This window comes from Diceros bicornis, chromosome 5 (assembly GCF_020826845.1).
Source record: "Diceros bicornis minor isolate mBicDic1 chromosome 5, mDicBic1.mat.cur, whole genome shotgun sequence".
Lineage (NCBI taxonomy): Eukaryota > Metazoa > Chordata > Mammalia > Perissodactyla > Rhinocerotidae > Diceros > Diceros bicornis.
Window position 1 is genome coordinate 54,421,259 of NC_080744.1, and position 13,784 is coordinate 54,435,042.

The window sequence follows — 13,784 nt, forward strand, 5'->3', positions numbered from 1 at the left end:
TGACTTATTTCACTTAGCATAATGCCCTCAAGTTCCATCCATGTTGTCACAAATGGCAAGATTTCATTCTTTTTATGGCTTAATAATATTCCATTGCATATGTATACCACATTTTCTTTATCTGTTCATTTATCAATGCATGCTTAGGTAGTTTCCATATCTTGGCTATTGTAAATAATGCTGAAATGAACATGAGGGTGCATATATCTTTTCAAGGTAGTGTTTTCTCCCCATGTGTTTTTGTTCATATGGTTACATAGCCACTTATCCCCTTGTTTCCCAGTTGGTTTAGATGTCTGCCTTTCTCTATAGGCTGTGAAGCCCTTGAGGGAGGAGATTTTTTTTTATTGATGTCTTAATAGTTTATAACATTGTGAAATTTTAGTTGTACATTATTGTTTGTCAGTCACCATATAAATGCCTCCCTTCATCCCTTGTACCCACCCCCAACCCCCTTGCCCCTGGTAACCATCAGTTCTATCTGTCTGTGTGTTAGTTTATCTTCCACATATGGGTGAAATCATGCAGTGTTTGTCTTTCTCTCTCTAGGTTATTTCGCTTAACATAATACCCTCCAGGTCCATCCATGTTGTTGGAAATGGGACAATTTTGTCTTTTTTATGGCTGAGTAGTATTCCATTGTATATATATACCACATCATCTTTATCCAATCATCATTCGAGGGACACTTGGGTTGCTTCTACTTCTTGGCTATAGTGAATAATGCTGCAATGAACATGGGGGTGCATAAGCCTCTTTGGATTGTTGATTTTAGGTTCATTGGATAGATACCCAGTAGTGGGATAGCTGGATCATAAGGTATTTTTATTTTTAACTTTTTGAGGATTCTCCATACTGTTTTCCATAGAAACTACACCAGTTTGCATTCCCACCAGCAGTGAATTAGGGTTTGTGTTTCTTGACAACCTCTCCAACATTTGTTGTTTTTTGTCTTGGTGATTATAGCCATTCTAACAGGTGTAAGGTGATATCTTAGTGTAGTTTTGATTTGCATTTCCCTGATGATTAGTGATGTTGAAATCTTTTCATGTGCCAATTGCCATCTGTATATCTTCCTTGGGAAAGTATCTCTTCACTTTCTCTGCCCATTTTTTGATCAGGTTGTTTGCTTTTTTGTTGTTCAGTTCTGTGAGTTCTTTATATATTTTGGAGAGTAACTCCATGTCAGATATATGTTTTGCAAATATTTTCTCCCAGCTGGTGGGTTGTCTGTTCATTTTGATCCTGGTTTCATTTGCCTTGCAGAAGCTCTTTAGTCTGATGAAGTCCCACTCGTTTATTTTATCTTTTGTTTCCCTTGTCTGAATAGACATGAAATTCAAAAAGATCCTTCTATGACAAATGTCAAATAGTGTACTGCCTATATTTTCTTCCAGGAGTGTTATAGATTCAGGTCTCACTTTCAAGTCTTTGATCCATTTTGAGTTAATTTTTGTGTATGGTGAAAGAAGATGGTCTACTTTCATTCTTTTGCATGTGGCTGTCCAGTTTTCCCAGCACCACTTACTGAACAGACTTTCCTTTCTCCATTGTATGTTCTTAGCTCCTTTGTCGAAGATTAACTCTCCGTAGATGTGTGGTATTATTTCTGGGCTTTCAATTTTGTTCCATTGATCTTTGTGTCTGTTTTTTGTAGTATCATGCTGTTTGGGTTACTATAGCTTTGTAGTATATTTTGAAGTCAGGGAATGTGATGCCTCCAGCTTTGTTCTTTTTTCTCAGGATTGCTTTAGCTATTCGGGGTCTTTTGTTGCCCTATATGAATTTTAGTATTCTTTGTTCTGTTTCCGTGAAGAATGTTATTGGGATTCTGATTGGGATTGTATTGAAGCTGTAGATTGCTTTAGGTAATAGGGACATTTTAACTATGTTTATTCTTCCAATCCATGTGTGTGGGATATCTTTCCATTTCTTTATGTCATCATCGATTTATTTCAATAATGTCTTATAGTTTTCATTGTATAGGTCTTTCACCTCCTTGGTTAAATATATTCCTAGATATTCTTTTTGTTGCGATTATCTTTTTGAGTTCTCTTTCTGTTAGTAAATGGGATTATCTTTTTGAGTTCTCTTTCTGTTAGTTCGTTATTAGCATGTAGAAATGCAACTGATTTTTGTAAGTTGATTTTGTACCCTGCAACTTTGCTGTAGTTGATTTTTTCTAGTAGTTTTCCAATGGATTCTTTAGGGTTTTCTATATATAAAATCATGTCATCTGCAAATAGTGAGAGTTTCACTTCTTCATTGCCTATTTGGATTCCTTTTATTCCTTTTTCTTGCCTAATTGCTCTGGCCAACACCTCCAGTACTATGTTGAATAAGAGGGGTGAGAGTGGGCAATCTTGTCTTGTTCCTGTTCTCAGAGGAATGGCTTTCAATTTTTCCCCATTGAGTATGATGTTGGCTGTGGGTTTGTCATATATGGCCTTTATTATGTTGAGGTACTTTCCTTCTATACCTGTTTTGTTGAGAGTTTTTATCGTAAATGGATGTTGGATCTTGTCAAATGCCTTCTTTGCATCTATTGAGATGATCATGTGGTTTTTATTCCTTGTTTTGTTAATGTGATGTATCATATAGATAGATTTGCAGATGTTGAACCATCCCTGTGTCCCTGGTATAAATCCCACTTAATCATGGTCTATGATCTTTTTAAAATATTGCTGTATTCGGTTTGCCAATATTTTGTTGAGGATTTTAGCATCTATGTTCGTCAGCAATATTGGTCTGTAGTTTTCCTTGTTAGTGTTGTCTTTGTCTGGCTTCAGTATCAGGGTGATGTTGGCCTTGTAGAATGTGTTAGGAAGTGTTCCATCTTCCTCTATTTTTTAGAATAGTTTCAGAAGGATAGTTATTAAATCTTCTTTGAATGTTTGGTAAAATTCTCCAGAGAAGCCATCTGGTCCTGGACTTTTATTATTTGGAAGGTTTTTGAGTACTGTTTCAATCTCTTCACTTGTGATTGGTCTATTCAGATTCTCTATTTCTTCTTGGTTCAGTTTTGGGAGGTTGTATGAATCTAAGAATTTATCCATTTCTTCTAGATTTACCAATTTGTTGGCATATAGTTTTTCGTAGTATTCTCTTATAATCCTTTGTATTTCAGTGGTATCCGTTGCAATTTCTCCTCTTTCATTTCTAATTTTATTGATTTGAGCCTTCTCTCTTTTTTTCTTGGTGAGTCTGGCTAGGGTTTGTCAATTTTGTTTATCTTCTCAAGGAACCAACTCTTTGTTTAATTGATCCTTTCTACTGTTTTTTGGTTTCAATTTCATTTATTTCTGCTCTAATTTTTATTATTTCCTGAGAGAGGGAATTTTTGTCCTACTATTTAGGTTACTTGGCTGCCTAATAGATGCCAAATAAATGTTTCTTAGTTTGGGCTACTCTATAGATTAATATCTCAACTAAGGTATTTTACAACTTTAAAATTATAAAGATTCTATCATCCTAAATATTAACTTCTTCCACAGTGGCCTAATTTTATGTAGTCTAAATGGCAGAAATTATTATCTTTGATACTGAAGAACTCCTTTGGCATCATAGCTTGTTTGGCATGAATCACTTTTTTTCTTAAATGTAATTTGTTTAAATTCAAAGTTCTTTGTCTAGGAAAGTGAAATGTTCACACTTTGAAACTCTAAAAATAACACACTGGAGAGATGATGCCAAAACAATGGTTTCAATCAGAAATTCTTTCTGAATTGAGCATCTAAATGAGAACTAATTACTGAATCAGATCATGGTTACTAGGCATTCATTGTTTTAAGGCAATTAACAGCAGTATTGAGAAACCTAAGTAATGAAATATTTTAAAAACCCTTCTGTTTTGTTCAGATTTCTAATGTGTTGTCATGATCAAATGTTCCTTATATGCAAGATATAATATGAATGATTGTATCTTATAATAAAGTTTTAATGAAGGATATCATTCTCATTCTCTTAGTGGATAGATGGGTTCCCCCAAATCAGATCCCATTCATCATGCATTGTTTTATTTAAGGTTAATTTAGAAACAAGTTTTCTTAATATGCTGTAGAATTTACTAAATTTGCTGAGATCGAATTTGCTAAGATAGTTTCCTATAAATTTCTACAGAGAAGTACAAGATTGAATAAGCCTGTGAAACTATCTTGTTTCTATAAAAGTGGTTTCTCAAGATTGAAATGCAGGTGAGGAAACTTCAGGAAACTCCATTTAACAATCCTTGTTGATCTGTCTAGCAAAGCTTAGCAGTATTAATTTCAGAAGCATTTTGATTTTGCTTGATTCTTTTCTCCTTGTTTGGAAACGGTTTCTGTTTATTTCATATATAAGATATAAAGTATTTAATAATGTAAGTGATCAACTTGTCAGCATAATTTATGACCCACTTAGTAACTTAGTAATAAGCTTTAAGGGTCATTTAAGTTCTAGATATAAACTGTTAAATAATTTAATGCTTATTTTTTCAACAGATGTGAATTATTAAAAAGAAAATGGCCCAACGGAGCACTGTATTTCCTTCTCTTGTCACCGAGGAAAGGTATAATATATGGAAAATATGCATCTAAGGTATACTTTTCCTTTCCACCAATCCCATGAGGGTTGCTAGTGGGTGTGACGGTCATTATAAAGGAAGCCTTGAGGCTGTTACATTATCCAAGAATGATTTTGTTCAAGGGCAAGAGAAGAACTGTTGTGTCCCTTCTCCGGCTTTCAATTTGTAGGATACTGTGGACCACTCAGTGACATGAGAGGTGGAGATTTCACCGTGGCCCTGCAGTAGAGTTGTACTCTGGTCAACAGTAAAATGTAACTCGAGGGGTTTGGGGGCTAATGTCCCTGTTAACCCTTTTAAATCAGAAGTTGCAGCTGGGTGTCCATAGGCCAAAACTGGCTCATAGGAATACATTGTTTGGCCTGTATCATCTTAAATACTTTTTAAATGAGTTGTTAATATTTAAAAATCAGGCAATTTCACATACAAGTCTGTATTTCCTGGCTCTTCTTGAATGTCAGATGATCTGGAAAAATGGACCTGCATTCCCAGATGTTCAGTAATGGGTGGAGCAGAACTGTGGCTCCCTTTAGTTGAGGAATGCCCTTTCCGGTGCTCCAAGTCCCCACCACTGCCTATTGCATCATATGTGTTATGCTTCGCTCATTTGTGTCACCTGCCTGACCTGACCCCATAGGCATTTCAATTTGTAACCACTGCTTCATGGGGAGGGAGGAGGAGGGCGTGTCAGAAATTTTATTAATAAGCTTGATCTTGATAACACAGCTTAGATTGGGGAGACCTCTCAGTGTCTCCAATTCCTCTTGCTTTTGGAGGTCATGGAGCCTGCTACCAGCACACTTTACTCTCTGGGTACAATTGTTTAAAGATGCTGCCTGGCTCATAAAGAAAACCCTCCCTCAAACCCCGTTTAGCTTATAGGGAAAGATAATTTGTATTTCCTTCTCTGGGGAGTCTTGAATCTGGCTTTAAAAGTTAGTTTTTCCGGATTAACAACCCTGGTGATGTGGCTCCCTTCCGTAGGCGCGTTAGAACCATGCCTCGACACAGCCAGTCCCTGACCATGGCTCCCTACTCATCTGTAAGTCTAGTGGAGCAGCTGGAAGACAGGATCCTCTGCCACGAGAAGACCACTGCCGCCCTCGTGGAGCATGCCTTCCGGATTAAAGACGACATCGTCAACAGTTTGCAGAAAATGCAAAACAAAGGGGGAGGCGACCGCTTGGCCAGGCTTTTCCTGGAAGAGCACATCAGAAACATAACTGCCATAGTGAAGCAACTGAATCGGGATATCGAGGTAAGGTGTGTGCAAGTCAGGTAGGCTGCGCTACCCTCCACAGACCCGCTCCACGTTAGGAGGTCCGCAAGTCCAACTCCCACCTTCCGGGCAGGAATGCGTTCAGACCAAAGCTGTCTGTCTTGTCTATTCTTAATGATCGCCAAGGAAACAGTTTGAACTGATATCCTGGTTAAATTCCAGTATTTGATAGCAGTTACTGTCAGCGTTATTTATGTTTAATCTAAATTTACCTTGCTGATTATTAAATCACTTTGTTTTGTTTGGCTCTCAAAGGAGAGAGAAGAACGAGTCCAATAGTTTCTCTGTAAAACACTTCATATCGTTGAAGACAGCTATTAAATCAGTTATTAGGTTAGCCTTTGCTGCTTCACTAAGTGTTTCTAGGTCATAATGATTATATATAATTCAATTTATTACTCACACAATCTAGAGATCTGAATTGCTTTGCAGACTTCTCTTTTATTGCTTTATTTTTCTCTGAAATGAGCCCAATAAAAGGTCAATATTGTCTATTTTTAGAATTTGTAAATTTACTGCTATTTATTGAGCAATCACACGGACCACACAATTTAATTTAGAAAGCTTAAGATCATTTAGGGCTTCCATCACTGAACAATGTCAGTATCCTTCACATATAATTTTTAAATATGTAAAGAAAAGGTATATGGCTGGATTAAGGAAAACTTTTGTTTCAAGTCATGGAGATTGTGTCTTAATTATGCTTCCTGAAATTAAGCCTCATTTTTTTTCAGTGTCAGATTTGTATTTATTTATTATTTTAACAGCTTTATTGAGGTATAATTTAAAAGCCACAAAAATACACCCATTGTAAGTGTACAATTCAATGATTTGTAGTAAATTTATAGAATTGTGCAACCATCAACACAATTCAGTTATAGCACATTTCTATCACCCCTGCAAATTTATATAAACCTGTTTGCAGTTATCCCTACTTCCACCCCAGACCCAGGTAACCACTAATCTACCTTCTGTCTATAAATTTGTCTTTTTTGGACATTTCATATAAATGGAATCTTGGAATATGAAGTCTTTTGCATTTGGCTCCTTTCACTTAGCATAATCTTTTTGAGGTTTAGTCTTGTTCTAGCATGTATCAGTAGTTCATTCTTTTTTATGTCTGAGTAGTATCCTATTGTAGGGATATACCACATTCTGTTTATCAATTCATCAGTTGATGGACATTTGGATTGTTTCCAGTTTTTAGGTATTGTGAATAAAGCTGCTGTGAATACTTGTGTACCAGTCTTTGTGTGGATTTATGTTTTCATTTCTCATGGGTAAATTACTAGGAGTGGAATTGCCAGGTCTTATAGTAAGCTTATGTTTAACTTTTTAAACCATAGCCAAACAATTTCCAAAGTGGCTATACCATTTTACAATCCCACCAGCAATGTGTGGGGGTTCTAGTTTCTCCACATCCTCACCAACACTTATCATCTGTCCTTTTGATTATAGTCATTATAGTGGGTGTGTGGTGGTATTTCATTGTGGTTTTAATTTGCATTTCCCTAATGACTAATGATGTTAAGTACCTTTTCATGTCCTCATTGGTCATTTGTATGTCTTCTTTAGTGAAATGTCTACTCAAGTCTTCTGCCCATTTTTTAAAAATTTATTTTTTTATTGCAGTAAGATATTTATCATTTTAACCATTTTTAAGTATGCAATTCATTGACATTAAGTATATTCACAATGTTGTATGTGACCGTCACCACTAGCTATTTCCAGAACTTTTTGATCATCTCAAACAGAAACTGTGTTCCCATTAGACAATAACTCCCCACTCCACTCTCCCCTCAGCCCCTGGTAACCTCTATTCTACTTTCTGTCTCTGTGAATTTGCCTATTCTAGGTATGTTATATAAGTGGAATCATACAGGGTTTGTCCTTTCGTGTCTGGGTTATTTCACTTAGCATAATATTTTCAGGGTTCATCCATGTTGTAGCATGTGTCAGAACCCATTTTTAAATTGGGTTATTTGTCTTATTATTGAGTTGTAAAAGTTCTTTAAATAGTCTAGATACAAATCTTTTATCAGATAGATGATTTGCAAGTATTTTCTCCCATTCTGTGGCTTTTATTTTTATTTTCCTAATGGTGTCTTTTGAAGCACAAGTTTTAAAACATTTTAATGAAGTCCAACTTATCAGTTTTTTTCTTTTATGGTTTATACTTTTGGTGTTGTATCTTAAGAACTATTTGCTTAACCCAAGGTCACAAAGATTTTTCTCCTATGTTTTCTTTAAAAGTTTTAGTTCTAGTTCTTACATTTAGGTCTGTGATCTATTTTGAGTTAATTTTCAAGTGACGTAAAGGTCTAAGTTAATTTTTTTTCCATATGGATATCCAAGAAAGTCTATCATTTTCCCATTTGTCGAAAATCAATTGACTATAAAATATAAGGGCTTATTTCTGGATTCCATTGATCTGTATGGTTTTCCTATGCCAATACCACATTGCCTGAATTTCTAGCTTTAGAATACATTTTGAAATCAGGTAGTATAAATCCTCCAACTTTGTTCCTCTTTTCAAAATTATTTTGGCTATTCTAGGTCCTTTGCATTTTCATATAAATTTTAGGATCAGCTTGTCTGTCTCTATAGAAAAGCCTGCTGAGATTTTGACAGAAATTGCTTTGAATATATAGATCAATTTGAGGAGAATTGCCATCTTAACAGTGTTGATGAGTCTTTGATCATTTCAAAGAACCAACTGTTGGTTTTATTCATTTCTTCTATTGCTTTTCTGTTTTCTAGTTCATTGATTTCCTTTTTTCTTGCTTGCTTTGATTTGGTTTGTCTCTTTCTAGTTTCTTAAGGTGGAAGCCTAGGTAATTGGTTTGACATCTTTCTTCTTTTCTGATAATGGTGTTTAAAGCTATAAAGTGTCCTCTAAGCACTGCTTTAGCTGCTTCCCATGAATTTTGGTATGTTGTGTTTTTGTTTTCATTCAGTTGAAAATATTTTAAAATTTCCCTTGTGATTTCTTTTTTGGCTCATGTGTTATTTAGAAATGTGTTGTTTAATTTCCAAATGTTTGGGGTTTCCCCAAATTTATTTCTATTGTGGATCTCTAATTTAATTCCATGTGGGCAGAGAACATATTTTGTATTTTTTTAATCTTTTTAAATTTATTAAGACTCTTGTTCTATCAATTATTGAAATCCCCAACTCTTATTGTTAAATTGTCTATTTCTCCTTGCAATTCTGTCAGTTTTTGCTTCACATATTTTGGGGCTCTGTTGTTAGGTGTGTATACATTTATAATTGTATATGTCTTCCTGATGTACTGACCTTTTTTTAAGCATTATAAAATATGTCTCATTGTTTCTAGTAATATTTCTTGTCTTAAAGTCTATTTTGTCTGATATTAATACAGCTATTCCAGCTCTTTTATGGCTGCTATTTACATAGTTAATTTTCTTTTTTCATAATTCTCCCTTTGCTTATGCCTAAGTGAAGACCACATGATTACCAACTTTCACTGTTCTCTGGGATTCTCACGTGTATTTACTAAGGACAGAAATTCACTCAGAACTGTACCCTAATTAAAGTGCATTTGTCTTTAGGATTCTAGAATTTCTGCTCTATGTTTCTTATGTTTAAAGAAAAGCGCTGTGTTTGTTATTAAGAGGATGTAGCCAGTCTTTCTTGCTTTGGAGACTGATGGCATCCATTCCAATTTCTTTTGGTGACAGCAATTTGATTTCCTTTTGGGGTTTACCTTTCTTCCATTGGATACAGGCCAGATGGCTGTTAATCAGGGTGCCTTATCACCTTTTTAGCTAAAGAGGATTGGAATTCATAACTCAGGACAGAGTGTTGAGACACTGAACCCATGGAACTTGAAACCTGAGCAGAGTGACCCATGGACTGGAAATGGCTGGAGTGCCTTCCCTGCAGCAGCTGTGCCTGCAGGATACTGGACCCTAGGAAATGCCTTTTGTGTCTTTTTCTGTCTGGATCCCCAGATGCCCTGTTGACTGTGTATACTCTCCCCTATATCCTTCCAATAAATTCCATTTTCCCCTCTAAGTTAGCCAGAGTCAGGTTCAATTACCTGCAACCAAAGAACTCTAATGACATCAGAGGGGGCATGGAAATTTTAAGAGATTTCTGTAGATAATTTACTTGTTTTTGGAAGGTGGTATCAAAATTAGAATGATCTCTCCAGTTTTATATTTGAGTGCTAAAGCAATTTTATCCCAGAGGCTGAATAACTTGCCAACCCTAAGTTGGCACCTTCAGAAAATTGAAGAACTCCAACTTAAACATCTCACTTTTTTTTTTTTGCTAAGAAAGATTCACCCTGAGCTAACATCTGTTGCCAATCCTCTTCTTTTTTTTTTTTTTTTTTTTTGCTTGAGGAAGATTAGCCCTGAGCTAACATCTGTGCTAATCTTCCTCTATGTGGTATATAGGATACCACCACAGCATGGCTGGTGAGTAGAGTAGGTCCGTGCCCGGGATCTGAACCCACTATCCCAGGCCGCTGAAGCGGAGCGCACGGAACTTGAACCACTCGGCCTTGGGGCGGGGCCCTAAACATTTCAATTTTGAAAAGGATTAGAGATAGATTAGAAGACTGACAGCCTTGCCACACCCAAATCTAGAAAGGGAGATAGATAAAATCAAAAAGTGATTGGGGATAAATAATGATTCTCAGGTTCCCAGCCACTCAACCAATGGCAAAGAAATGCATTATAAAAAAAATACAAGCACCCTATGTTTCATGTTAGAAAATCGTGTGACCTCTCCATTCTTTCCATGCCCAGCGTTTCCCTGTGTGTATTCAGCTGGGTTCCCTTTTCTCATGTGGGTGATGGACAGACTGGAGCCTGGAGCTAATCTCTTCTGGCATTGCTGTGCTCAGGAAAAAGCCCTTAGAAAACTCTGGACTGAATTTTTTCTGTCAGTATAACAGGTGATAGTGCAACTGCGGAATCTGGGGAATAATTTCCCCTTTGCAAATTATTAGCTTCTAATATTTATATTAATTAGTATTAATATTAGCTGCTGCCAATTATTAGCTGCTAAATTGTTAGCTGTTATGTATTAATCCAACCATCGGAACCATTTTAAATATATAATTCCAGCTTCAGCTGAGCCTTCAGTGCTGTTTAAGAGTTCCTTCATTCAAGGAAGCCCTTCTGCCAGTTCCTCCTGTATCTCAATTTCCTTTCCCATAAAGTGTCCTGAGCATCCACCACTTGCCAGTGTTACCATAGCATTTACTGAAGAGGTTTGACCTTGTTTCTTTACAAGTCTGTTTCCCTTGATAGATTGTCAGCTCTTCAAAAAGAAAGGAACCTTGTCTTACTCATCTTTGCGTTGATGGCATTTTGCTCCAAACATTGTGCTAGACAATGGCTCTTCAGCCATTCTTTGCTTTCTGAGTATTTCTACCTCTTCAGGAAGAATTTCTTCATGAAACTAGCTTTAGTTCTAGCTTTAATTCTAGGTAAATCTAGGTTTAGTTCTCACTGAGTTCTCCTCTGCCCCATTGTTCCTTTAATGTGAGTTCATTGAACTGCTTAGATAATTAGAGTCATTAGCAAACATACTTAGGAATCTAAAGTCATCAGTCATTTAGGGTTTTGCTAATTGTTTTTCTTTAAGGTATGTTTTTTTAATAGAATTTTTTTTTTTTTTTTGGTGAGGAAGATCAGCCCTGAGCTAACATCTATTGCCAATCCTCCTCCTTTTTTTTCCCAAAGCCCCAGTAGACAGTTGTATGTCATAGTTGCACATCCTTCTAGTTGCTGTATGTAACGTGTGTTTTTAACACAATTTTTCTTTAATGTGTTTCTTTAAGATGATTTTTTAAACAATTTACAATGCAGCGAGTTTTTTTAAATGCCAAATTCTTTCTTTTTCTTTTCTTTTTTTTTTTGCTGGGGAAGATTTGCCCTGAGCTAATATCTGTTGCCAATCTTCCTCGTTTTTTCTTCTTTTACCTCCCCAAAGCCCCAGTACATAGTTGTGTATAGTTGTAACTTCTTCTGGTTCTTCTATGTGAGCCGCTGCTACAGCATGGCTACTGACAGAGGAGTGATGTGGTTCTGCGCCTGGGAACCAACCCCAGGCCGCCGAAGCAGAGCACGCTGCACTTTAAGCACTAGGCCATCAGGGCTGGCTCAGTGCAGTGAGTTTTAAAGTAATTTCAGTTCTGCTGTTTTTCCATCTGAAACACATTTTATGTAATGATTATTCTTGCCTTAACTAGACAGCACTCTTCCATTTACATATATTTTTGGAATGTACAGTTTTGCGAATGAAAAGATGATTTCCATTGTAGAGAGGGAACACTGAGTAAAATCTAATTCTGGTAAAAAATTTACTTTGCATATGTGAGCATTTACTTTTTTATGACTGGTGATAACTATATATCATTATAAAGTAACAGAAGGAAGTTTAGAAATTTACTAGACTCCAATATGAAACATTAATTGTCTAGTTTTTATATATTTTATGAGCCTAAGCACATTTACCCAAACATAACCAAAATTAGGATGCTTGATGAGACATCAGAATTGCCACCTTGTAGCCAAACTTTTTAAAAACGAAATCATAGTGTAGATTAAAATTTAAAAAGTACTAAAAGGAAGTCTTTATTTATAAGTAATATAAAATTGGGAGGGTAGGTTATGCAAAGGAATATTTGCATATTTAAAATAAAGAGGTGTGAAAATATTCAAATTGTATTTAAGTGACATGAAAGATATATTTTTTGTCTGTAGATTCTTAATAAATTTCTTCTGTTAATTGCCTGGTTTTTAAATTATTTTTGTTATGGGTTTACACTTGTTTTTCAGTTCACTCAGTAAAATTTTACTGGGTATTTGTTTTGTAAAAATCTGTCCCTGCAGGTGATTTTGTATTTCAAAACTAAAGCTGAAGCCCTTCTCAACATGTAAATCCCCCAATTTGATAGAGCTAATCAAATTGTGTTATGTTATTACTACATCTTGGTAAATTTGCCTTGAATAGTCTTTATGAGTCTCTATCATGTGGCTCTGCATACAGTTATATGCAGGAAGAAAAGTAAAATGTATTGTCAAACCACTAGCCTATGTGATCCTCAAGAGCTAGAACTGAGTCTTAATTTTTCTATTTTTAGCACCTACTGCAGTGTCTAGCACATAGTAGGTGCTCAATAAATGTTTCATAATCAAAGTCTCTGGGTCCTTGGCCCTTCTAGAACCCTGTGATTATTGCCCATGTTCTATCAGCAGATGCCATCAAAACAGATGACTCTTGTGTACTAGCACACAGTAGGTGCTTGATGGATGTTGAATGAAAGAATCTTGTTTTAATATATCCCTGCCCGTCATCTCCATTGGCAGTTTGCCTTGTTATGTGGAATATGTTATCAATTATTTATTCCTTAGAAACTTTCCACAAATTATCGTCATCATTATAAATTTAGAAGAGGTAATGTAGTCAACTATGAATTATACATATCTGGATTATCCATACTGTTTTTGATTTAAGCTCTTATCAGTCCCTGGAACCCAAGTCCTTGTAAGCACTCCATGGCCCTTTTGTTGTTAGTGAGCTTTTCCTTCCATGCCAGTTTGAGGGCTTGGGAAAGTGGTTGGGACCCCCATGTCCCCTTAGGGCTTTTGCAGTATCTTTTGCCTTTGGGGAGCCAGGCAGTGGAGTCTGCTACCCGGCTGGTTAAAATCCGCAGACCTACTCCTGGTTTCCACATGATCAGGCTTCATAATGTCCCGCGGGCTTGGGGTGTTGGCTTTGACCTAGTTGGGTTATGAGAAATTGTATCAAGCCTTATCTAATTGACTGGATTATACATAATTTGCTAGTTTAATAATTTGCAAATGGGCTTCTGAAGAGTTTTCTGAACTCAAGTGATGCATGCCGAGTTGGGCTTTATTAGCATGTCAAAGCAGAAGAATGGATGATGATGTTAACATATAC

The 13,784-nt window shown here is 36.1% G+C and overlaps 1 protein-coding gene across 2 annotated transcripts in view; it reads left to right on the top strand.

The window, feature by feature from the left end:
- Positions 1–13,784, top strand: part of FAM81A (family with sequence similarity 81 member A) — a 64,760-nt gene that overhangs the window by 15,222 nt on the left and 35,754 nt on the right. The window contains exons 2-3 of one of the 2 annotated variants that reach the window (XM_058541714.1): positions 4,479–4,546; positions 5,546–5,819. In XM_058541714.1, the coding sequence (XP_058397697.1) occupies positions 4,500–4,546; positions 5,546–5,819 (321 nt within the window). In that variant the 5' untranslated portion in view covers positions 4,479–4,499. Of the gene's footprint in view, positions 1–4,478; positions 4,576–5,545; positions 5,820–13,784 lie in introns of those variants that run through there. The other variant, XM_058541715.1, reaches the window with a different exon arrangement.